Source organism: Lissotriton helveticus, chromosome 9, assembly GCF_964261635.1.
Source record: "Lissotriton helveticus chromosome 9, aLisHel1.1, whole genome shotgun sequence".
In the NCBI taxonomy this organism is placed as follows: Eukaryota; Metazoa; Chordata; class Amphibia; order Caudata; family Salamandridae; genus Lissotriton; species Lissotriton helveticus.
In genome coordinates this window covers 925,224,868-925,251,525 of record NC_136070.1, presented here as the reverse complement: position 1 = coordinate 925,251,525, position 26,658 = coordinate 925,224,868, and the positions used below count along the sequence as shown (strand labels likewise).

The following is a 26,658-nucleotide window of genomic DNA, read 5'->3' as shown; positions in this document are numbered from 1 at the left end:
TCCGGATGGTAGACCTGGCTGTAATTCGTAGTCAGCAAGTTCTGTATTGGGCGTAACAACCTGGATTTGCACTCCAATAGGAGTAGAAGCTCTGTGAACTAGAACTGGCGAGGCCACATAGGTGCTAGGAGTAGTATTCGGCAAGGTTCCTTACTTATCTTCCAAAGCACACTTGGGATTAAAGGAATCAGAGGAAAAGTGTAAGCATAAATCTTTGACCAAATTATCGAAAATGCATTCCTGCACGATCCCTGTTGGGGTAGCCAGCTGGCGAAGAATTGGCATTTGCCGTTCAGACTGATCGCAATTAGGTCTAACTTTAGTCTGCCCCACAACCGAAAGATGCAATTCAGCGTTGGTTGTTGGAGTTCCCATTCGTGGTTAGCTGTAATTGACCTGCTCAAGGAATCCACCCGGATGTGGACCACTCCTGGAACATGTTCCGCTATTAATGTTATTTGGTGTTTAATTGCCCAATCCCATATTTGCTGGGCCTGTAGGGATAGCATAGTTGATCTTGTTCCTCCTTGTTTGTTTAAATAGTGCACGCTTGTTGAAGTGTCTGACGGAACTAATACTGATGCTCCTGATATTTTTGAGAGAAAATATTTCAGGCCCAGGAATATAGGTTTTAACTCCAATAGATATATGTGTAAGGATCGTTGTTGGCTGTCCTATTTTCCCTTGACTGTCAGCCCTTCTAGATGTGCTCCCCACTCCTCGGGGATGCATCCGTTGGGATGTGAGTCCACCATTGGAATGTTTCTTTCATTTAAGGTGTTATCTTTATCATATCGTCGAAGGACCCTGAGATTTGTAGCCTCTGGGTCCAACTCATCTTGCAAGGGCATCAATCACAAGCGGCAGTTGGGAATGAGTGGAATGCAGGAGGACAACATCCCCAGAAGCGATTTGTACTTGCAAACTGAAGTGGACTTTTTTACGAGGAGTAGAGTCGCCAGTTTGCGGATCTTTTCTTGCCTTTCCTGTGAGGCGAAGGCCTTCGCCTGGTGAGTATCCAAGGTCGGTCCTAAATAGGGTTCTTACTTTTGAGGGAATTAGCTGAGACTTTGGAAGACTGATGGAAAGACCCAAGGACTGCAAGAGAGAGACATTTCGGAGCATGACTTCGCCACTGCGAAGGATTTCGCCTTTACGAGGCAATTGCCCAGATAAGGGAAGATTTTAATTCCTGCCTGTCATAGGAGAGCCGCCACAGGTGCTAGGACCTTGGTGAACACTCGGGGCACTGAGCGAAGGCCAAATGGTAGGACTTGGAACTGAAAGTCCATGCCAGCCACTATGAAGTGTAAGAATTTCTTGTGTCTAGGGAGAATGGGGATATGAAAATAGGCATCCGGAAGGTCTAAGGTAGTCATGAAATCTTCTTGATTTACTAAATAAAGGACCTCCTGAAGTGATAACATCCGGAAGGATTGCTTTTTGCAGAAATTTGTTGAGACAACGAAGGTCAAGATGGGACGCCACTCCCCTGATTTCTTTAAAAAATCTTGAATAGAATGATGTTCCTCACTGTACATCTGGTACCACTTCGATCGCTCCTTTGTGCAACATTATCTTTATCAGAGACAAAAGTTATTTTAGATGAGAAGGAGGGGGACCTCTGGGAGGTCAGTTCGGAGGAATCTTTTGAAATTCCCAAGTGTGACTGTTGGAAACTATATCTAAAACCCACCTGTCTGTTGTTATTGAAGACCATTCAGGAAAGAAAACTGAAATTCTTCCACCAACTCTGGAAGAATTGGTGGGAACTGTGCCCGGCACTGGGGGCTTGTCACTGTTTTTGGGTGTTTTCTCTGCCTCTGAAGGCAGCCTTTCCTCTATAATGTGTGTAGGAAGCGGCAGGAGGTTGTTTGAACGACTGCAGATGTTGCGATGACGAGTATCGGGATTGCCTTTGATACAGCTGGGACTGCTTGTATTGACTATAACCTCCCCGAAAGGAGAACCATCCACATCCTCTTGCTGCACAAAATGGCTGCTTCCTGAACTGCAGTGTACCAAGAGCATTTGCAGTATCTGTATCCTTATTGATGGTTTGAAGCGCTTCGTCAATGTGGTGACCAAATAGGGATTCACAATCGTAAGGCATATCAATTACCTTTGTCTGAACTTCTTGCCTGAAAGAAGTAGCTTTTAACCAGCCCTGACGTCTCAGGACCGCTACCCCAGCCAATTGACTGAATCCTGTAAAGGAAACATTTACAGCTCAATCGATGATCTCAGCCGAGATCCTTTCCCTCCTGAACATTTTTCAACACCTCAGCTTTCGATTCCTCAGGCAACCTTTCTATAAAAGGCGAAATGTCCGACCACATTTGGCGGTTGTAGCTGCCCATAATGGGAAGAGAGTTGGCCACTCTAATGGTGGTTGCCGGCAAGGTGGAAAAAGTTTTACCAATGGAATTGAGATGCCTTCTGTCTCTAACAGGTGGGACAGACAGTGGAGAAGCAGGATTTCTGGCACCATGTTGAGTCACTTGTGATATCACTGAATCCAGCTTAGGTTCTCAGATAAGGCATGCAGGCGAATTATCAGGCGCCTTATACTTCTTCTCCAACTTAGGAAAGACTGACGGAATTGGAGCTGGTGGTCTCATGACTTGTGAGCCCTCTTGCCATATACAATCTACTATGGGATTTGAGCGAACCGGTCTCTTCGTCTGTTCCTTGAAATCGTAAAGGAAACAATAAGCTTGCTTGGTTACCATGGGAAGCTGAAACCTCTTTGCCGCTCTCTCCATAAGGGTATGGAATCCCCTATGCCCTCAGGTGGCGAATCTATCGGAGGTGGGGGTGGAAGGCGATGGTGTTTGAATCGGATAGTCATCCTATACATTATGTAGCGATAACTTATCCAGTTCTCCCTCTTCGTCAGTGGTAAGAATCTCCTGATCCCATGGTTGCGTTGCTACAGGTAATGGGAAAACAGGAGGGGGAGATCTAATTAGCATGGAAGGCTGCGTAATAGGAGTTTGAGGAACTGAAGATGCGGGCCCTGAGTAGGGACTTTGTGGTTGTAATCCTCTACCATATGTTGTAAGTTTGAAACTAGGGAAACAGGCATTTGAATTATGTGTTCCCTTTGCCTATCTTGGTTGGGGTCCTGAGGATAGTACACATAGTCCTCCTCTTTGTCGTCCTAACACTTTATGAGGAGGTCCGACGGACTGCGAGCCACCTCAAACATACCATCGTCCTCTGATTCCTCTTCATCCTCTCCGTAATTAAAGGTTTCCTCTGAAGGAGAGGGGGATACCTTATTAGGCGAAGTGTGAATAGGCAATATCACTTCTTGGGACGCTCTTCCCTTAGGCTGAAGTAATGTATTTTCTTTAGATGCTGGCAAATTCGTCGACGGGACCAACAATGACTACGTCAAGCAAACCACTGACGAGGATGTCGTCAATTAATTTTTCGTCAACAGTTCTTCCGTCGACTATCTTGACGTCGACGATCTGTACCCAAAGTCTTCGGCTCCATCGACGAGGCTACTGTTGACGAGGCTACCGTCGACAAGGCTAGCGCCGATGAGAGTAACGAAGACGAGAGAGACTTGTACTTTAGAGCCGCCAACAGTTGCGGCGGCCACGGAATATCCGTCGACGATGGTTTTGACAGAAGTCCTTGTTTCTTCGTCGACGTTGAAGACAATGTTGTCATCAATGAAGAAGGTTTCACCCTCACGCAGACTATAGTTGATGGAGAAGATGCAGACGAAATGATGAACTTGGACTGAGGTGAAGAGAAAGTCTACGTCGTCGTCATAGTTGTGGCGACGGAAGTTATTGTCGACTAGGGTGTCGTCGACGGAGCATCTTTTTTATGTGATAAAACTGTCTCTAGAAAAGACCTGGACGTCTGCTTTATTTGTGAAGAAGTTTTAGAAGGCACAGATCGACCCTTATGAAAAGCTGGTTCCTTTTTAGAAGAGGAAGGCTGGTCATCAGGTTTAAGATGTGGTGATGCTTCTGCAGCACCTTAGCAGCCTTAGGAGACACCAGCTCCACCTCACTTGCCCTCTTCTTTGCAACTGTAGTCTTGAGTGAGGAATTATTCTCCTCATCAGATAGAGGATTGTCCTTAGTATTTAACTTCTGTAGCCACAGAAGAAGACTTCTATCAAGGTCTTTTGAGAGAAAGTTCTGCACATTTTACAGTCTCTCACCTGATGATCAGGGTGAAGGCAGTAGATCCACTTCTTGTGGGGATCATCTGAATGAAGCCTAAGTTTCCCACAAGAGTCACAATGCCTGAAGAGAGATCTTTTCGAAGAAGACATGTTGATCTGAAGATGTGAAGAAATTCAGAAGGCCAAATAGAAAGTACTGAGCACAGCTCAGGGAGACTCCCTTCACACAACATGCGGTAGAAAATCTGAGAACCTGGCGCCTCTGTGTAGAGGGTTTTAGAAGGAGCTGTCGCCTTTTTGACTGGAGTTTGGACCATTCCTAATGACTAGGATGAGATATTAAAGTGAATGTTTTTCTCTTTTAACTTTAATGTTAAAGTCATTACTTACTGCTTTTTATGTACCGTGGGAATTCCACTTCGACGACGGGGAATGATTCAAGCGTGTGAATCTATGAAAGATACCCCAATACGGGAGAACTACTGTTCTTAAACTCATTCAACATCATGGGCACATTCAAAAATGCTTTGCTTTCCTTTATAATCATTTTCATTCATAAATGTTTACATTAAGAACTGATACAGAATCACTTCACAATAAAAATAGTATTATCAGCTGCAGCTTGCTTTTTATATATCTTGATCAGACTACAATGGAGGATGTTGTACAACCCAATTAAAATTGGTTTTAAAAATAACTCTTCTAAGTGAGAAATGACACCTAAGTCTTACTGAGCATTACTTTATATAGAGTGTGGAATATCATTCACCTTGGAAAAGAAACAGCCCACCAATCAATTTCTCTTCAACAAGATAAAAAATACAAAAAGAGCTTGTGGAGAGCACCCGTAGCACATTTTGATGGTGATGAGGCGCAAACTCTTAGAAAGAAGCATTCCACTCATTTTGGGGGCAAGGCGTTTGAGTCCAGTTATTTTTTTTTTTTTTTTTACAAACAACCTAGGAGGTTTGGATATAGAAAAAGCATGAATTGGTGCCCTTAGACCCTTCCCTTTAAGATCAAAAACAAATGGCAACAAACAGGGCACGGTTGTTGTGCCAATTCTTGTTTTTCAGATCTAGCTAGGCCAATCAAAGGTCAGTGGGTTAGAAAATCAGCAGACCAATAACTCCGCTTTAGAGGACATTACTGGGAATAATAATTGTTTTGCTAACAGGACATCTCAAGAGGTGGTACCAGGTGATGAGAATGTTCTAACAGACTATCGACTACCGCTATATAATTAAGGTAATTATATATGGCTAAGAGTAGATTTACTATTCTTAATTCCACATCTATATATATGATGATACGGAAATAATAAATGTTATAATACTCGATGTTGTTGCAGGTCAATATTTTGTCACTTCATTTTGTGACATAAAACTAGCGATTATGTATGAAAGCAGATTATGGTGGCAATAAGAAATGGGTAGCGAGAGTGGAATCAGAAAGCGATATTTCCATCGCCAACAAGAAGTGGAAGACGATGAGCAGATAAGGGATATTTAGTGATAGACTGGCCACTTTGTGGGCACAGATCACATTACTATGTGATGAGCAAAAAATAGGTTTGCGTGCTTCTGGGTTGATGTGTGCTGAAAAGCTGGTAGTACCAACTTTTTTTAGAGCAGATTTAATTGCTTTAGGTTATTAGGAACACCTTGGTGAGATCATTACAATGAAATGGGTGAGGACCAAAACTGTTCCGGATATCAACATGAGAGTTAAGGGGAGTGTACCATGTGGTGGATGAAGTGATAAGATGAAAACAATAAGCATCCAGCCCTACAGACTGCATGTTATATGGCACACCCTAGAGCAAAGTAGCTTGGTATATTAAGGCTTCAAGAAGCTGCTATTTAATAGTATCCATCGATTAACACGAAATTGAGCAGAGGCTAAGCTTGAAGGGTACGTAACCATGAGAACGGTCACAAATGTTTGGATATGGTATTTCCTCACAAAGTGTCCCAGTGAAACTGTAATAGTCAAAGGTGGGAAGATGTGTTTGACAGACAAGATGGAGTACTTGAAGGACAGGTGTACCACTTTGTACAACACAAGGGTAATTAGACCTAATGAAATTACGAACAGAATGACCAAGGACAATTTACGGTTAGCCACGGCTAGTGGATTGGTGTGGAAGGCGGTCACTGAAATGATATTTTGTTTGCGGAACAGTCCTGTCAGAGGAGACTCCCCTCCCTTTGCAATGAATAGGGAAATGAAACCCAGAACCAATAGAGACCCTGCTTTGATGGGTACAAAGAAGGAACTATCAATAGATGTGGGTGAATTGCATAAAAGAGTGCAACATGAGCAGCAGAGGTACAGCGAGCGCTAAAGCCAGTGCATGGGAGTGAAGAAGGTGTGCTTTACTGAAGAGACACTTAAGAGTGTGCACTCTCAACTGGGTGTAAAGTGAAAATCAATGGTCTTCGCGGCAAGAGTCATACACAGGAATTATTTCAAACTGGATAATACATTTCATTGAAACAGTGGAAGGTTAGTAAAACAGGTAGGAGGAAAAACTGGAACTGGTTGAATAGAACATCCAGAGCAAAGATGCGAAGCCTGATAGTGAAAACGAGAGGTTAGCTAAACGACAGGTTGCTGTTTTGATCAATTACTAGGATTTTCTTCTCTAACAGTGGGTGGGGTGTGTGTTGTGATGTACTTCTTGTATTCAAGCAGCTGTTTTACTAATTGATTTGAAGGTTTACTTCTACACCTACAGCGAGGTGACTCCTGTTGTGGCAGCTGGACAGTGAAGCTGAATTGGAAAGCAGCTCGATGTGAGTGGGTAGCTTACTTTATTATCAATAAAGCATTTTAGTGACTTTATTTCACCACGAGACTGCAAAACTCTCTTCGGCACATGCTAGTGAATTGACACCTGAAATGTTTGATCACTTCACTCACCTTCTCCATGATCTTGTCCATCTGCTTGTTCTGGATATCGATCTCATTGCCTACATCCAGGGCCATGTTCTTGAGGTTGCCGAGGATGCTTCCCACTTGATTCAGGTTCTCCTCCATCTCATCTTCTCTGGCATCGTTGGTCACTCTGAAACCAGTCACACACTCCGCTATTAGCCTCACAAGCCAGGAAATGAGAAAACAGAACCATTAGGGACCACTCCAACGAGGAGCACTGAGGTAGCCTTTCCCTTGTTGCTAGTGTTCCAGACCTATCCATGTGACTCACAAGAAACTAGAAAAAACCTACTGGGAACACTTTCAACAAAGTGGTGTTTACCATTAAGAAGTTTTTCCTTCCATTAAAAAGATGGCCCCACAGTTTATGGGAGCATAGAAAATGTTGCTGAGTATGTTATTTATGCAGATACTCTCCATTTACAACAAATGAAACCTAATTTGTACGTTTATTGATATTTTGAGGATAACTACATACAAAAAAGATTTAGGAAAGCCGACTCAAACCATGTAGGATGGTGTGGGCTGGATTAGCGTTCACATAAAAGCCCAAAATAAGTTACTTTTTAACAGCTCAATGTTAGAGTGAACAGTTAAAACCAATTGTCAGATTATACTCTGGTTAATGTATTGCAAATCTTTGAATATTAGAAGTAAAAATCTAAAGGGACATTTATACAATGCCAAAACTGCACTGGGTTTGAGAGAAAACAGGATTTTATTGCACAGTTTTCTGTGACTAATATGGATTTGCATGGAACAAAGAATGGCTAGCTTGTTATAATACACATATGCTCCATAGTTAGAAGGGTATTTGTGTTGCTCCATCATGCGGGTATTCCACCAGCTAATGCTGGTCCCCAGAATGGGGCAGCCAAATCTGAAAATGAGGCACTGGTTCCCAACATATGGAGCCGCCATGTTTCATAAAGATATGAGACACATCTGTACATGTAATTGGAAACAGCTTTGTTTGGGAGGACAGGAGAATGGACATTGTGTACACAGAAAAGAGAGCAACACTATGAGCAAGGACTAGTGAGAAACCCCAACTATTAACACCACAGGGAGCAGTCCTGGGCAGCCAGGAGAGCAGACTCCTCTGTACACACACTAGAGAGATGCTCAATCTACAAGTACGGCAGATGGCCACTGTTAGGAAAGAAATGTAGACCCTATCCAGAATACAGAGCAGCTCTGTCTACAAATGTAAGTGTGAAAGCATGATAAAAAACAGCTTTATGTAAAAGGATGCTAAAAAAGACGTGTACACAGGAAAAAGAGACGTTGTCTACAAGGACAAGGTTTAAGATAGGTCTGTGCATGTGAAAGAGCAAAAGGCTGTGTCTAAGAACAGTGGGTGGGACATTCGTTCACAAAGAATGGCAGAGTATTTCTAAGATCACACTCATTCTAATCCTGCATAGGACGTGTAAGACCATGTCACGCTGCACAAGACATGTAAGAGCAAGTCCACAATCTTCGATACAGTAACCAAAACGAGTAAAGGGGTGTTACACTGCAAGAGACGCTGCAGAATACATTTGGATATGGAGAGGACACCGAGCTATCCAGGCACAAAAAGTGCAAGAGGTCAAAGTACACCAAACAAGAGGTATTAAAAAAGGGTACATTCAGAAGTAAGGTGGTACGTAGGTCACAATCAAGGGTACCAAACAAGTCACATTAGTGCAGATTGCACTTTCGACTCCACTGCACGAAAAAAGCAAGCGCACACCCGCTTGTCCGGGGATAGGAAAAGTGCGTTAAAACAACTCAAACACTACAAAAGCGTACAAGACATGCTTTCTCCAAACCTTGGCAGGTGGAAGAGGGAGCTACTGCTTGAGCTTCAGAATTATTAACTCGTCTCCCTATTGTTGCAGGCCACCTGTTTCATAGAAGACAGCTGTACGTGGCAAAGCACCCTCTTGTGTTCCATGTAGCAGTAGCAATAAAAAATGGTACTTCCTCAGCATAGGAGAGGTACAGTGGACTATTTCAGACTTACATGGTGAGAAAGCATTAGTAAAGGAAACATAAGTCTGCAAGGTGATGGAAACCACAACCAGTAGAAATTCCACGTTCTCAGTCAAACAATGACCCTTGTACACTGGAACTGTCACCGACCCTCACACAGGTGCTCCAACGTTCTTCTGTAGCAACATTAGGGAATATAAGACAGTTGTACTTGAAGTGTTCCAGAAGGCAATAATAAGATGGATGAGATGTCTGAAAATCATTGGGGTGGTCAGAGATAACAGCGAATATGTGATCAGCCAAAAATACAGTGTAGCAGCTGGCAATACAGAACGCATCAACGAATCGATGGAGTGGTAAGAGCTTTTTTCCGACAAAGTTTGGTGAGAAAGAGAGATGCCAAATGTATAGTCATGGAAATGAAGACGACTCAATAGGATTGCTGCTTTAAAATAAACAAGAAAACACTTGCTTAGAGGAGATGGGTACGTCTAGCTTGAAGCAAATTGGACTGAAAAAGTAAGGTGAACAGAGGACACGCTTCTTGGCTATGGAGCTAAACGTAGGTCAAGCTTGTACGAAAAGGAAGAAGGAAGCACCAGTTTACTGGTTACAGGGCCGAAGAGGCACTTGTGTATTTGCTAGGTAGTGAAGGACACTACTTTACAGGCTGAAGTAGTGAAAAGTGCTCTATAAGCCTTGGAGCGGAGGAGGTTATCAGAGGAGATGCTTACAGGCTGTAGAGATTTAGGAAGCTCCAGTTTAAAGGATATATACAGAGGTTCCCCGAGCCCCAATTATTTTATTTCGTCTCTCGACTGGTATGCATTTTGTTGGCAATCTCTAGTCTCAACAGTGGCTCAATCGCGAAATGCTCCTAAAAGTTGAATCCCTCGACGACAGGACGCACCACAACAGGGAACAAGTCAACGGTCCTTCAGCACTGTTTATGATAACAAACAGACCAATCGTATGACTACAGTCTTCTTTAGAAGGATTACCCACAACCAATGATTTTTGTGAGCATCTTACCATGTGACTAGAGTTTGTACACTCACCATAAGAGGTACCTCAGTGTTGGTACTCTTCTAGACTCTAGCTGTTTTCAATGTCATGGTCACAATATAAAGCAGCTTGGGTCACAGCATTACCAAGGCACTGTCATAGCAGACTCAGGCCCCTTTGCAAACGAAGGTCAGATTAGGAAACTTGCTCCCCAAATTATAGGACCAAGTTCTAAGAGCAGAGTTGTAAGCCTGAGGTAAGAACACCCTCTTCCAAATGTCAACTCAATAGCAAGAGGGTGCACTTCTTGTGGTAATCTTCTAACATTTCGAGGCAAGTTGTGAAGGCTATTAGAAGTCAATAGACAGTAGATCTAACCCAAGTATAACAACATTCCCATGGTTCATCCTGCCCCCTTTCCTTCATACAAATGTTAGGACTGCCCTCTTTGCAACAGTTCTCTGCAAAGGCTAAGTCTAGTATAATAGACCTTCAGACGTTGAATCAGTGCTTCTTTCTGAGCTTTTTCCTCTCCCCCTTTTAAGTTGCCTTGTCTAACTTCAAATGCATTCCTTATCCTATCTGGAGTCCTTCCCTATGAGTCAGCCTAAAAGCTGTTGAGTAGGGATGTCTCATACAAGACAAGTTTTAGCAGAAGACAAGGCGATAAAGGCCACTTCAAATTCATTTGTGGCAGAATGCCTGTGGGCCACTTCAGTGCCCACCCCATAATCTTGCTACTATTCCTTTCACTTAACAAAACTAAACATCTGGGAGGTAGGGTCATAAGGCAGGAGAGGCATCTGGGTTTCCTCCATCTTAAAATGATCATATATGTGATAAAGCACCTCCTGCTGTACATTATAGGGATACTTCAAGTCAACGGGGAGTTCTGTGACCATCAAGAAGCACAAGGTCGAAGGCAGAGTTACTTTACAGGGTTGTGGAACTCCAAGGTAACTTACAACATCCTTTTAAATACGACAGAGGGTACTTTATTATTCAAAATACATGGTCCGATCATAACCCTTGCTTCTTCATATGCCCAAGGCTGCATACATGATAAATAAAGGCAAATTCTGTTGTGCGAAACTAAACACACCACACAGCATTTAGTAATCTGTTGCAAATATTAGAATCAGTCTAAGGCAAATACAATACAAAAGGGCAGTAGAATCAGCAGTAACATACAGAGAGACTTCATTGTCTGTAATGAACTGAGTGGAAAATTATTTTGTTTTAAATGACTTCCTTTGCACTTTCGCCCACATTTTGCCATTGATGAGGTGGGACTTGATCCCCCAGCAGCCTCACAGCCAGGAGGAGGGGCTGATCATCGCGCTTAAAAGCGTTTGGGACACTCACGTCATGGGATGTAATTTTGCCTGCATTTTGCCTTTGCTGGGGTGGGACTTCATCCCCCAGAAGCCTCACAGCCAGGAGAAGGGGCTGATCGTGACGCTTAAAAGTGCTTGGGACTCCTGCAGTGCGGGCTGCATGTGCAACGTGCCAGGGCAAAGACCGGGCCAAGAGGGGGCCGGTCTGCATCTGGACGAGGATGGGCTGGATTCTTAATAATTTTACTCTGTGACTTTGCTGGGAGTGTTTGCTATCTGAAGGCCCCAACGTAATAGGTAAGAGGAAATCTGTAGCGTTATCATCTAGGGTGCGACCCCTGACCACAACTATCACAAGATTTCATACGAATGCCCTGGGTGCTCTCAATACTGCGGCATAGTGCGTGAAAGACAACAGGGGCAATAAAAAAAACACACTCTTAAGAGGTCCGGATAATGGTGCTAGGGCGAACCCCTTTTTCCCCAAACCATGCTTCAAAAAGAGAGTCTGCTAGAGAGGCCTCTAATTCATGTCTTTTTAATGGTGACTTAGTGATTGGCAACTAGGAATGAGAATACGGGTTCACCACTACTTAAAAAGAAAAAAGGCAGTTGCCGGTTGGCCAACACCTCTTAGAAAGCCACCTAAAACTGCCAAAGCTACAGCCTCATCAGAGATTAATACAGCCCCCCCTTCCATCCCTGAGTAGGAGCTGTGGAAAGGAGTTTTTGCCCACAAACGTGCCACGTCTGTCACAGGGAGATGATTCAATACAATCCATGTTTATCAAGGCTCTTGAGGCAGTCTTGGGTAAATCATTTAACCCACTGCTTGGCTTACTTAAGAACATAGATTCCTCATTAAAGATTTTAATAGATCAGGGGGCGTCAAGGTGGCAGATAAAGGTATGGGACTTTGGGTACTTTATGCTATAACACTCTTTCTCGAATAGAATCTATCCATATAGGAAATAATGGTAACTTGGAGTTTCCTCGAAAGACATGACCTTTGTCAAGTCCACAGGCGCTAATTTTCTTTGAAATGATTCTCCCCCTTTGCATAGCTCTATTCCTGTATCAGGGTATATAGGGAAAGCCTGTTGTACACCAGTTACAGGTCCAAGGGGGACAAGATTAGATGATCATTTGAGGAAGAGCCTGGATCCCAGACCACATAATAACGTTTGGCAGTTGCCACCAGATGCCACTCCTCTCGGGATAGTGTTTAAAACGTTACCACATTAAACAATAACTCAGACTAAGGATGACGCCCAACTATAAAAAATAAAGTTGTACACTGGCTGGCTAAATCACTGGAACTCTACAGCTGTGAAACTCTATATAATAACCATCAATGTGCATAGCGTACGCTGGGTAGGGAACAGCCCTAAAAAAAAAAAACTGGGGACTGTGTGGTAATTAAGTTTAGGGATGCACAGATGGTAGGTTCTTTATTGAACAGGTTATCCTATGTTCGATCATCTTACAGTTGTATCAATGTGGTGCCTCTGGGATACTTTTATTGGCCAACTAACATAGTGCCTCCTAGACCTACCACCCATTTAGCTTCCATGTGCATGGTATTTGTTTTTCAGACATACGACTGTTTCACACCCCTCGAGCAGGTACATTGACTTATGGGTTCGATGCTGTTGTTGGGCATAGCTCCGAAGATGAGTCAATCCCTGAGCCAGGATCTCAAGCATGATCTTGGTGGGTAGATATCCCCTGGAAAGGGTTGTCCGGATTCGGGTCCCAAGAGCATGTGGGCTTATGCTGGAAAGACACCTGCCCCTTTAGCTTCCGGGCCTCAAGATCTAGCTCTCCCTCAAGGTTGAGGAGGTGAGCACTACTGATACAAATATTACTATTGCCACAAACTTGGCAACACAAACTTGGATGGTTTCAAATGTTATTCCACAGACTCCTAAGCAGAAGTTTGAAGGGTTGTTTTGGAATGTGGCAGGCCTTTTGAATAAGGTGAATAATGTTGATAGGAATGATTTGATTGGGAATTTTCAAATTGTGTGTCTACAAGAGATCTTGTTTTTTTTTACACCAGCCACTTAATTAAAATTGGGACCCCACATGTGGGCTGTTAACGTTGGTCTCTACCGTATAAGACAGAAAGATTTTTAAAACTTATCTTGATTCACCAAATTTTCAAATCATTTGTCTGCTGCTGCATTAGACTAGGGAAATGCTTAATATTGTTAATTTTTATCATAATAATTTTAACTCTTGCAATACAGACATAGTATCTTCCATTGACCAGACCCTTAGCAAGGTATTGAATGAGCTGAATAGGGATTTTATAGTATTTGGGTGGAGGAGGGGGTGATTTTGATGGTGTGGTCTGTCCAATTCCTGAAAGCTCTGTTTGTGGTGTATTGGGACGTGGTACTGAGGATTACTCCCATTTTGAGCAGAATCTGTGGGGTGATGTCCTTAATAAAATCATGAGCAAGTACTCCCTTCTTCTTGCGTTAAACTGCCCCAGTCAATAAACATATTGTCTTTACTGGTAACGGTCCAGGCAGTCTGATTGATTTTATTGCCCTCTCAGAAATAAAGACACAAGGTCTTTCACTTTGCGATCTTACGGAACTGCCAGAGTGATCAAGACCCCCTTGGCTCTCTTCCTTGCTCTGGGTAACTGGCAGCAACAGGTTATACCTTCCATTTTACCAATAGAAGACAATTGAAACAAGGTATGCTCTGTAAATGCGCAACGGTGGACTCCGGGTATATGTTAGCTGGACTTGTAGTCAGAAACGGGGAGCAGATAGCGTTGTGTCTGGATATCCAGCTGGATCCCTCAGGAATGTTGAGATCATTTACTGGAATTTGTAATACCATAACTGAGCTTCTAATATCTGTAAAGATACGTAGGGAGTCTAGGCCCCAGAATTGGTTTGACGGAGCATGCTTGCAGGCACATAAAAATCTTATTTATGCCCTTAAGGGGGGTTCCTAGGGAGGGAGATGTGGTGAAATTATGTATACAGAATTATAAGCAGGCCATCTCAAACAGAAAGGAAGCGATAAGGTATGAAGCCTGGGAACAAGTATGTGAGGTTAACTTAAGGAACGATTCTTGTCTTTTTTGGAAAAAAGTAATAGCCCCTTTCTTTGGAGATACATACAACACCATCCTTGATGCAATCATCTCGTCACATACATGGGCTGAACACTTTTTCCAGGATGTATGACTAATGATGTTTAGTAATTAATCAGATAAACATTCTGACATTGTAGTGATCGACCCCTTAGGAAATTATTCGGATTTGGCAACCGTTACTTTAGGGAGGTTAGATCTGCGAAAGAAAGTAGTGCAAAGAATAAGCCCACAGACCCTTACAGGTTACCAATCTATCTTTTTATTGATTGTGAAAGGGTTAAGGAGTGCTGTCACTGTGGCTCGCCTAAGTCAAGGTCAAATGTCATCATCTGCCCTATCTATAAGAAGAGTGGCAGAACCGACCCTCGATGTTATCAGCCCATCTCACTAATTGATTCAACAGCCACAGTATTGGGTAGGATTTTATCAGATCAGTTCAAGGCATGGGTGGCAGAGAAGGGCAACTTTTCCATCAATCAGTATGGGTCTGGGAAGGGTCTTGGAACAGTTGATCAAAGTTTGGAACGGCACTTAATCCTTACTAAATATACGCAGGCGGAGAAGGGTTGTCTGTACTTAACATTCATGGATCTTACCTCAGCGTTTGATTAGGTGAATAAGGGAAGAGTTGGGAGTAAATGTTGGAAATTGGGGTGGAGACCCCATTGGTGACTTTTTTTTAGCTCAGATGCACCAAGATGTGACTGAGTGCATAAGGTATTGGGCTAACGGTGAATACACCACCCCGATTAAAATGAAGCGTGGCATGAGACAAAGGTGTGTGTGCTGGCCCCTCTTCTTTTCTGTCTATATATCAATGATCTTGATACCTTTTTAACTCTCAGGGAGGTAGACACACTTAGGGTTTGTCCCAGGAAACACCCTGCATTGCTATGCACAGATGATTGTGTTCTAATATTAAGAACAGGTGTTGGCCTGCAGAAGCTGTTGCATACATTAGTCTGTTTAATGAGTGATCTGGGACTCATGACGAATATAGCCAAGTCACACACCACTTCCTCCAACCTGAGACCTCGTTTTATCAATGGTGATAAAGTTCTCAGTGTTTCAACCTTCGCATATTTGAGGGTACCCTTTGATTGCAAAGGTACCTCAATGCATTTAATGAAGGTTAGGAAATCCCAGTATGAACAAACTACAGAGGCACTTTTTAGGTTTGCTGGGAAGCTGGGTTCCAAACCCTTGGATGTTATGGTCAACATTTATAAAGCTTGCTGTTGTTCTGTTATGACGTATGGTGCTAGTGTTTGGGGTTATTGCAATAGGTTGTGCTTACAGGTCAGTGAGAATGTGTTCTTGAGAAGACCTTTGTCTGTCCCCAATAGCATGCCCACTTTTCTGCGACACATGGAGTTGGGATAACCATAGTAGGAGGATCGTATTAAATTAGCTCCAATGTTGTTGTGGTACTCTATCTGGTCCAAACAAGACACTTTTTTTTTTAAATCAGAAGGTTATCACTGACTGTTTACGGCTTGACCATGCTCACAGAATACAATGGCTGGACAGAGAGCCAAGGTGTCGCTCAAATATAGGACCCCCAGTTCTTCGTGCACAACCATGTTCGAGGTTCCGATTGGCACACCCAATAAACGCTTCATGAATGTGCTCTCGGCCAAAGAACAATTTTCTTTGTTAGGGAGGCCTGAATGTTTCTTTGGCACATGGGACATCACTGCCTTTTCTAAAAGCTGATTAAAGACAGAATTCCTTAGTGCCAATATTGGCAACCCTCCCCAGCACACAATGGTAAATGGCTACTTAGCATACAAGGAAATAAATAAATCGGACAATATGTGGTTTGGTGGAAAAACAGTTTGCTGCAGGTTTATTTAATGAAATATGGGACCCCTAGTTCTTTGTTCACAACCATGTTCGAGGTTCCGATTGGCACACCCAATAAACGCTTCAGGAACATGTTCTCGGCACTTGCAAATCTCCCATAGCTGCATGCTCCCATATTTCGCAACACACTTGGCCTGGTATATCTTTAAAAGTGCCGCTATAGGTCTTTTGCCCAATTTAGTAGCAAAATTAAAAATGGCCATATTTACCTGCACTAAGTCTCCCCTCTTCCTCTGTTTAAGTGGGCCCCAGTTCTGATGTTCATCCAAGGTGACTTCCAGGTATGAGAAAACCTCAGTACTGGGAACCTTTGCAGTACCTACCCTAAACTGGAAAGTCGTTTTTGTACGAAGGCCCATCTTCATCACAAAGGATTTCGAATTGTTTATAGATAGATCCCGATCCCTCATGAAAGCAGAAAAGGAGTCAAGCAGGGTTTGTAGCCCCCTAGCGGTCCTAGATGTCAGAAGCGCGTAACCGCATATAGTAAAACCGGCAGACCATTACGGCCTACCTGTGGAAAATCAACCCTTGTGGCTTGTAATACGTTGTCTAGGTGGTTGATATATAAATTAAACAAAAATTGGGACAAAATACAGCCCTATCGTACACCTCGCTTAATGGCCACAGTGCGGGAGGCTCTTAGGTCCTGTGAAAATCTAACCTGCTCCCTGGTTACTTGGTGGAGATTTTCTAAGAAAAAGACAATGTTATCATCTGCCCCAATAGCAAACATGGACTGCCAAAGTTTGCATCTGTTCACGCGATCAAACGCGGAAGACAAATCCATGAATGCTAAATAGATCATACCGGGGCGAGCAATTGTGTTTTTGTTCAGGAACATGGACAGGTTAAGACACTGGGCCATAGTTGAACTTCCAGGGCGGAACCCATGATGAATATCTGATAGAATAGCGTGTTCCTCTGTCCAAGTTGTCAACCTGTCCAAGAGCACATGAACCACAACCTTGACCACTGAGTCCAGCAAGGAAATTGGTCTATAACAGTGAGTGTTGTCACAGTTGCCTTTTTTTGAAAACTGGCACTATAGTTGAGATTTCCCAAGACTCAGGACAGCGGGAATTTGCCGCTGCATTCAAAACTGCGGCAAGGACCGACGTTCAAAGAGGTGGGTTTGGTTTGAAAAGGTTGGCTGGGATGCCATCAGGTCCCGGGGCTTTGTTACTGGTCAATCCAATAATACCTTCCTTAACCTCAGAGCAACTAAAGATCAGATCAGATGCAGCAACCGCCCTTGGTAAAGAAAAGGTTAACTCGGGGGGCACTCAAACATAGCTTCATATTGGCGAACCCACTCCTCTGTTATATGGGCACCTACCGCTCTCTCTTCCTCAGGGTTTAAAAGGGGGTTGAGGATTATGTTCCAGAATCTGGAACAGTCCCTCAGCGTGCTCGCATCGATTAGGTCCCTCCATGATTCTTCCTTTATAGCGGATTTCCTTCTTGCCAGTTCCAGTTTATACTCTCTACAACGGGATCTCACCAAAATAGGGCCCTTAGGGCTCTTGATTAGTGCTTCCTACAACTTCCTAGCCGCCTGGGAACAGAAGGAGTCATACCATCTAGGGGACTGAGTAACAGATCGCCTGGACGGGGTGCTTAAGAAGTCACTTATGTTACCTGAACAGCACCTACCTAACTCATTGGTGCACAAAGCCGACATGTACTCATAGAATGCATCTGGGGATATCTGGGACCATTTTAACCACCTCCCATCGTCTGTTGATCTCACCTCCCCAAACTGACCAGCCCCCCCCCTCTATGCAGCATTAAGGGCCCTTGAAAACAAACGCATAGGGGGTTAAGGTCACTATGGACACTTGCTTGTATAGCAAATCCTGAACATAAATCAAGTAGGGGTAAAGATACCAAAATAAAATCTATAAATGATCCCTCACCTCTACCTTTTAAAGATGGAACAACATCCTTGCTACACGGGTCAGATAAACACACGAGGGACAATAAGTTAAATTCATGGAGGAGGCCATTCAATGTCTAACCTTGTGGGGAGAGATCAAAGTGAATTCCCTGCACACGTGGGCAACCCAAATCAGCCACACTGGATACCCTGGGGTCGCCACAGGTGTGAATAATAAAATCCCCAGTAATCACAAAATCTCGGAAAGTGGTATTAAGGTGCTGCCTTACAAAGGAGCCTAATAATGTTATGTTACATACATCTTTGATCTAGAATGTTGAATTATAAAAATGTATGAGGCCCAACTTATGGGACCCCCTGCAAAATACAAGGGACTGTATACACGGGCTCTCTGTAGGCAGGACCATCAATCTACATTCGACTGCCACGGAGATATAAATTACAAGGCTGCCTCTTAGTCTTCCTACATGAGAAGAGATAGCCAGAACTGAAAACGACTTATAACTCTCCATTGGTAGACTGCTTCCAGTTAGCCACGTTTCCTGCAAGCACATCACACTAAATTGTTTTATGTACATAATCCACAAAGGGTCAGAAAACGTATTAGTAAGTCCTGCAATATTCCAGGATATAAAGTTTCTATTACTAACACCTGCCGTCCTGGTACTTACTCGTGGAATTTCCTGAGAATTAGGTGGTGTCACTCGGTTCGATGAATCAAGCTCACTAAGTCAATCGCAAGCATCCAGAGTGATCAGAGGTGCAAAATGATTTGTTAGCTCTAGAGTAGGAGGAGGGGGCAGCTCCCGCCAGGCATGTCCAGACCTGTTCCAGTGGTTTATATCTGGTGCCCAGTTTGAAATCGAATTCCTTGATGATTGATATAGTGACATGTGACTGTTGTTTGGGCCACTGAAGATATTGACGACTTAGGGCCAGAAGAGGCATTATTAACAGTAGAAAACAGAATCCTTTCTGCAATGTGAGGTTGGTTAAAATTGATAATAACGCTGTCACCGTCGAATGGCTTACGAGAACTGCCAACTCAGTTGACCCTTCGCACCATGATAATGTTTTTCTCTGCCCTTATTCCTAGTGCCAGGATAACCAGTGTAATACCTTGTTCTTCAATTGGGTATAGTCCTCCTTTGTGCGCTGAGGGAGAATTGGCACATTCCCCAATACCACGACATACGGAGCTGATTCTGGTGGTAGATGAATGTCAGGCAGGTTATACATAGAGTTTTCCAAAGGGCCCGTCCCTCCTCCCAGATGTTGCTCTCCATGTGCGATGGTCTCCTGAGTAAGTTGGCCCCATGCGGCCAAATTTTCCTTTGAGTCAGAAATTGTGCCTGGTTCTGGTGCAGTATGGAGTATAGATGGGGGCGAAACCGGGCGTAAATGTACATTGCCACTCGATGACCTTCAAGGGGGAGGTAGGTGTTCCCTAGTGTTCATATGTAGGTCTCCTAGGTTTGAACAGTCCGAAGTTAAAGGAGCCAACAATGGGTTAGTTGCTACACCCCTTGACAATAGACTACTATTGAGTTCAGAGATACTGTTTTCAATCAAGGTCAAACGTTGGATTATTGGGCCCAACTTAGTATCCATCATGACTTTCAAGGAGTCCTGTAAATATTCTAAAAACTGTGTAATATCTACATTGGTCAGCCCTTGTTCGACAGCAGTGTTCTTAGGTATTTTTAATTCCATGACTTAGGTATTTGAATATTAGAAGGTGCAGACCAGCTCTACTCTATTTACAGCTGCTACAAACCGAATACATTTGCACAATGGTTCATAAGTTTCTCTCTGCTGCAGCAAGACTCAGGAACATGGTAGGGAAGTGATGTTTTAATGGTGTTCTATTTATTGAGGAGTTGTTGAGATGTTCTATTTGCCTCTGTCCATGTATGCACAAGTCACTGTTACATCCTGCTTTTCCTCTTTCTCTGTCCTACTTTAGTGTTTGTTATATCTTGCTCAGCATGCATCTATGATGTCACATAGGGTTCTGATTGTGTATGCTTGGATTGAGAGTCAGTTACATCTGAGGCTGAGCAGAAGCCATTTGCTCCTGGTGGGGTTTTTAATTGGATTACTATTGAACCTACATATTTCTGTATTATCAACTAATCTTCAATAAATCAGATCTATTTCTATCAACCGGATTCAAGGATCATCTTTTAATTGCTACAGTCACTTTATGGTTTAAACTGTTGCAGTGGGACACCTGGCTGTTGATTAAATGTAAGCCATTTGCTGCGGAGGACATATTATATCTTATTTACCTGTTGTAATAATCCAACTGTTCTGATGCATTGCAATCTAATGTTTATGCTATGAATACTTGCATTTTTTTCACAAACTGAAAAAAGATTGTCTGACTTGACTCCGTTCTGCTGATCGCTCTACAATTTAGAAAAATAGATCACAGGAAGAGAAAGCCAGTTCTCACTTTCGTTTTCCCCCCTGCAGTTGCATTGATGTTCTGTTACCTGCTTTTACCTCTGCTGCTGGCTGCGGCAGCAGCCAATATGATATCATAACTCAACTGCAATAAGTTATAACAGCTGAGCAGTTATGTAATTTTTTATTACAGAGGACTACAAACGTCACAACTCAACTGTAAAAAAGAACTCACAAACATGTTTTTTATACTGGGGCAGAAGACTTCCTTATGTTATGAATAGATCAAGCGATTTAAAATGGTCTCAGAAAGCAACATTCCATATTTAATACAATTAAGTTTTAAAGAGACTAAATTAGTTTTTAGATTAGGCCTTTTTAGGCCAAACTCACAAAGAAATTCGAGACTGACCCCTTAGCTGCCAAAAAAGTTTTGTTAGCGCTTAAAGCTTATTTTCCTACTTTTATACAGGTGTTGTTGAGGTCAGAGCAGAGCTGTTATTCTGCATGGCTTTGCACTTTATCATTGTGCTTTTTTGAGGCCCAATCATTAACAATTCTCCCATCTTCAGTGCTAAATCAAGTGCCATAGAATGTAACTGGGAGGCCATCAGTAGCATCTTCTACACTAAGAAAAATGTAGCACACACGCCATTTAAACAGATCACATGTGAACGAGGCATTACAGAAATTAGCACTCACAGCAAAAGACTAATACAGTCAGATCTCCCTCGATTTTCTTAAACGAACACACCAACTAGAATCCCAACACTTTCCTACAAGCACAAATTGCCCTCACCTTGGAAGTCAGCGAATACACTAAGTGTTGACGGACTACGAAACAGGTTTAAACACCGAATGACTGTCACTATGCCTTGTTATCAAGTGATAGTTCAATGTCCTGCTTCCTGATGGCCACTGGTTAAACACCTATGTCAGAATTTTCAAACGTGGATGGATAATGCCAATTTGCTGGGTCCCAAAGAAATGGCTATGATCAAAACTGGTTACTGTAGCATCAACGTCAAAGGTTGAGGTGTACATTCATCACGGACTAGGCCTGCGCTTTTTTTTCAACTGGGAACACAAATGCTGAGAAGCTCAACCTCAGAAGATGAGGACAATCATGAGAAGAGATATAATGAAGCATTCTAGCGTCGTCTCTTCTGCTGAATTTAAGGTGTCCAGGGGGTCCCTCATTCAGGCTCCTCATCTTTGGCAGTTCGCTCTGAAATGGTGGTGGTCTTTGGCCTACAAGAAGAACGTCCACAATTCATAGTCCGATGGCAAACGTGCAATGCTTTCCTAGAATCCGCAAGATCACCAACGTGCAGGGATGCAAAATACTGCTTTGCAAAAAATGTCAACGTAAATATAGAACGCGGACTTATTCAAGGACCATAAAGGCAAGGAAAATGGTGATCACGGCGAAAATCGAATAATGTGCTGCACACCTCAAAGGCTTTTAAATCCATCCTCAACCCATTTGAAAATATATATTGCCTGTTCCGTGTCACGCCACCAGGTGGCAGTAGATGCAGACATTTGAATCCAATAAAAACACATGATATTGAGATAAGAGAACATTTTAGAAACGTTAAGAAATAAAAACAAGCATTTGTAAAGCAATAGGTCTCGCATTTATAAGAGTTTGAGCTATTGGCATTGTAAATGAAAATGCTTTTTTATTATTTATGTGTTGTTTTTAAAACAGATACCTAAAAGGCATCGTCATTTACAATGCCAATAGCTTGAACTCTTGCAAATGCGAGACATATTGCATTGCAAATGAACAAGTTACTTACCTTCGGTAACGCTTTTTCTGGTAGATACAATATCTGCCTGTGGATTCCTCACCTTGTGAATATCCCCTTGCGTCAGCAACATTCGGAAATTCTTTTCGTAGCCTCGCGCCGACGTGGAATTGGACGTCATAGAGACACGACATCGCTCGCGACTCCGCTGACGTCACCGACGCCTATAATAGGCCCACGCCGGCGTGATGACATCAGTTCCGCCCTTTTTTCCGTGCCTTCGAGGCACACGGACGGACCAATGACAGTAGACATATACACAGTATACGCAGTACAAATATCAAGGTAACACACACAGTGTGAAGCAAATGCAATAAAACATTTGAAATAAACAACTCCTTGACAATAAAATAAACACATTACATAAACTCTGGCATAGAAGAGTGGACAACGGAGAGGCGGGTGGGTCAGTGAGGAATCCACAGGCAGATATTGTATCTACCAGAAAAAGCGTTACCGAAGGTAAGTAACTTGTTCTTCTGATAGATACATCTGCCGTGTGGATTCCTCACCTTGTGAATAGAGTCCCACAGCAGTCCCCACTCCCGGAGGAGGGTGTCCACTCTTCTAAACCAGGAAATCCTGGAGGACAGAGCGTGCAAAATGACCGTCCCTCCTCACCTCGGAATCCAAGCAGTAATGCTTCGCGAAAGTGTGGAGGGAAGACCAAGTTGCCGCTCTACAAATATCCTCTACAGGAACACCTCTAGCCAATGCAGAGGTTGACGACTTAGCCCTTGTAGAATGAGCCCTTATACCCTCTGGTGGTTTCTTACCGGCCAAAGAGTAGCAGATCTTTATACAAAGGACGATCCATCTTGACAAGGTTCTTTTATGGACCGCTCTTCCTTTCTTGCAGCCAGCAAACCCAATGAAGAGCTGGTCATCCAAACGAAAGTCTTTAGATCTGTCCAAGTAAAAGGACACCGCCCTTTTGGGGTCCAGACGGTGCAACCTCTACTCATCCTTAGAAGGGTGTGGGGGAGGATAAAAGGTAGGGAGGGTAATGGATTGACCAAGGTGGAAAGGAGTAACCACCTTTGGAAGAAAAGCAGCCCTGGTCCTAAGAAACATTCGATCAGCATGAATGGTCAAGAAAGGGGGCTTGGAACTAAGAGCTTGAAGCTCACTTACCCTCCTTGCCGAGGTTATTGCAACGAGGAAGACTGTCTTAAGAGTCAAAAGCCTCAAAGGACATTTGTGAAGAGGCTCAAAAGGAGCACCCATCAAAAAAGTCAAGGCAAGATTTAAGTCCCACTGAGGCACAATAAAAGGAGTAGGAGGGAACTTATATGTGAGGCCCTTCAAAAACCTTAAAACTACAGGAGACTTAAAAAGAGATGGCTGATCAGGCAAGCAGAGAAATGCCGACAGCGCTGAAAGATAGCCCTTAACTGTGGCAACAGCAAGTCCTTGCTGCGCCAGAGAGAGGGTAAACTGGAGAACTTCAGACAAATGGGCTCTCAAAGGGTCAATAGATTTATCCCCACACCACGTGACAAATTTTGATCATCTATAAGAATAGATGGACTTGGTGGAGTCACGCCTGCTGACAAGATGACATCCACAACGTCAGGCGGGAGGGAAAAGGAATTCAGGTTGCCCCGTTCAATCTCCAGGCATGAAGGTGTAATGTCTGGAGGTGGGGTGTAGAACCTGCTCCTCCATCTGAGAGAGGAGGTCTGCCCTGAGAGGGAGACGGAGCGGCGGGTGAGAGGAGAGGTGGAGAAGATCTGTATACCACACCCTTCTTGGCCAGTCCGGGGCGACCAATATGACTTGGGCCCGGTCTTGGCGAATCTTCCTCAGAACCCGAGGAATCAAAGGTATGGGAGGAAACACGTAAAGGAGTTGATTTCCCCAACTCAACTGAAACGCGTCCCCCAAGGCTCCTTGCATCGGATACTGGAGACTGCAGAAAGAGAGGCAGTGAGCATTCTCGCGAGTGGCGAACAGGTCCACCCGAGGAGTCCCCCACATCTGAAAGATGTCGTGAACCACCTCCGGGTGAAGCCTCCACTCGTGGTAGGCAGAGAACTGCCGACTGAGACTGTCTGCACGAACGTTCAGAACTCCGGCCAGATGATTTGCCATCAGACAAATCTGATGGCCCTGAACCCAGGACCAGAGACGCAGAGCCTCTCTGCAGAGACACTGCGACCCCACTCCTCACTGTTTGTTGATGTACCACATCGCGGTCGTGTTGTCCGCCAGGACCTGGACTGAATGACCGCGAAGGGAAGGGAGGAAGGCCTTGAGCGCCAAACGTATCGCCCGCAATTCTAGAAGGTTGATATGAATCAACCTTTCCTCTGAAGACCAAAGACCCTTGATCTCCAGATAACCCAAATGAGCACCCCACCCTAGAGTGGATGCATCCGTTATCACTGTGGCCACCGGAGGAGGCAACTGAAAAGGCTTCCCCTGAGACAGGTTGCCTTCCACGCTCCACCAAGACAGATCCGCCGCAGCTTCTCTGGAGATCCTCACTGATTCCCTGAGATCTCCGTTGTGCTGATACCACTGCCTGCGGAGGCACCACTGGAGCGCCCTCATGTGCCAGCGTGCATGGTTGACCAACAGAATGCATGAAGCCATCAGACTGAGCAGGCGAAGGACCTTCAGGACTGGAACGACCGCTCCATTGTAAAATAAAGGAATCATTTCCTGTATGTCGCGAATCCTTTGAGGAGGAGGGAATGCACGACATACAGTTGTGTCCAGTACAGCACCTATGAACAGGTTGCGCTGGGAGGGCACCAGGTGAGATTTGGGCACATTTATCGAAAAACCCAACCTGTACAACAACTGGGTTGTCTCTTGCAGATGGCGGAGCACTACCCCTACGACTCTGCCTTGATCAGCCAGTCGTCCAAATAAGGGAATACAGAAATCCCTGACCTTCTGAGATGTGCCGCCACCACTGCCATCACCTTGGTGAAGACTCGAGGCGCAGTAGTAAGTCCAAACGGAAGGACCGCAAACTGATAGTGCTGCGATCCCACCGTAAAACGGAGATACCTCCTGTGCGACTTCAGGATTGGGATGTGAAAGTACGCATCCTGCAAGTCGAGTGACACCATCCAGTCTTCTTCTAGCAGCGCTTGAAGAACCTGAGCAAGGGTGAGCATCTTAAATTTCTCCTGCTTCAGACAGAGATTCAAGATCCTGAGATCCAGGATTGGATGAAGTCTGCCATCCTTCTTGGGTATCAGGAAATACCGGGAGTAGCATCCCTGACCCCTTTCCTGCTCTGGAACCACCTCTATCGCACCCTTTCTTAAAAGAGTCTGCACTTCCTCCTGCAGAAGTAACAGATGTTCCTCGGTGCAAAAACCTTGGCAAGGCGGGTAATTGGGAGGGAATTCCCGAAAGGGAAGGGCATACCCATTCTCTACAAGATTGAGAACCCAAAGATCTGATGTAACTGATTCCCAATCTTGTAGAAAATGGGTAAGCCGACCCCCCACCGGACCCACATGATCCTGAATGGCGGATCTAGGACTGCTTTTCTGAGGCAGGGGGATTAGAGGAAGTGGAAGAGGAAGAGGCCTGACGTCCACGAGGACGCGATCTTTGCTTTCCTCTGTACGACCTGTACATGGAATTTTGCTGCTGCTGCTGTTGTTGTTGTTGCTGTTGACCTTGTCGGTAATTCCGAAAGGAAGAGCGACCAAAACCCCTGAACCTCTTGTTGGTTGAAGAGCTCCTTATTTGAAGACCCAAAGATTTAGCAGTTGCTCTACTATCTTTAAATCTCTAAAGAGCTGTATCAGCCTTCTTCCCAAAGAGGCCAGACCCATCAAAAGGAAGATCCAATAAGGTCGCCTGAACATCCACTGAAAAGTCTGAGGATTTCAACCAAGCAGCTCTTCTAGTGGCGACAGCAGTACACATGATACGTGCCACAGAGTCTGCAGTGTCCAGACCACTTTGTATAACTTGGCGAGCTGCTGCTTGCGCATATGAGATCACCTCCTCAAATTCTTTTCTGCTGGCATCAGGAACTTTAGGAGTTAGAACACGCAAAGAATCCATAAGGGCATGTACATATCTCCCCATCAGACAAGTGGCATTAGTTGACTTCAAAGCCATGCTTGCAGAGGAGAAGGTCTTTTTAGCCACCTGATCTT

At 44.0% G+C, this 26,658-nt stretch overlaps 1 protein-coding gene across 2 annotated transcripts in view; it reads right to left on the bottom strand.

Annotated features, from left to right (window-relative positions):
* Positions 1-26,658, bottom strand: part of LOC144782009 (synaptosomal-associated protein 25-like) — a 445,013-nt gene that overhangs the window by 21,603 nt on the left and 396,752 nt on the right. For both annotated transcript variants that reach the window (XM_078661116.1, XM_078661117.1), the window contains exon 7: positions 7,079-7,223. In XM_078661116.1, coding sequence (XP_078517242.1) covers positions 7,079-7,223 — 145 coding nt within the window. The remainder of the gene's footprint in view (positions 1-7,078; positions 7,224-26,658) is intronic.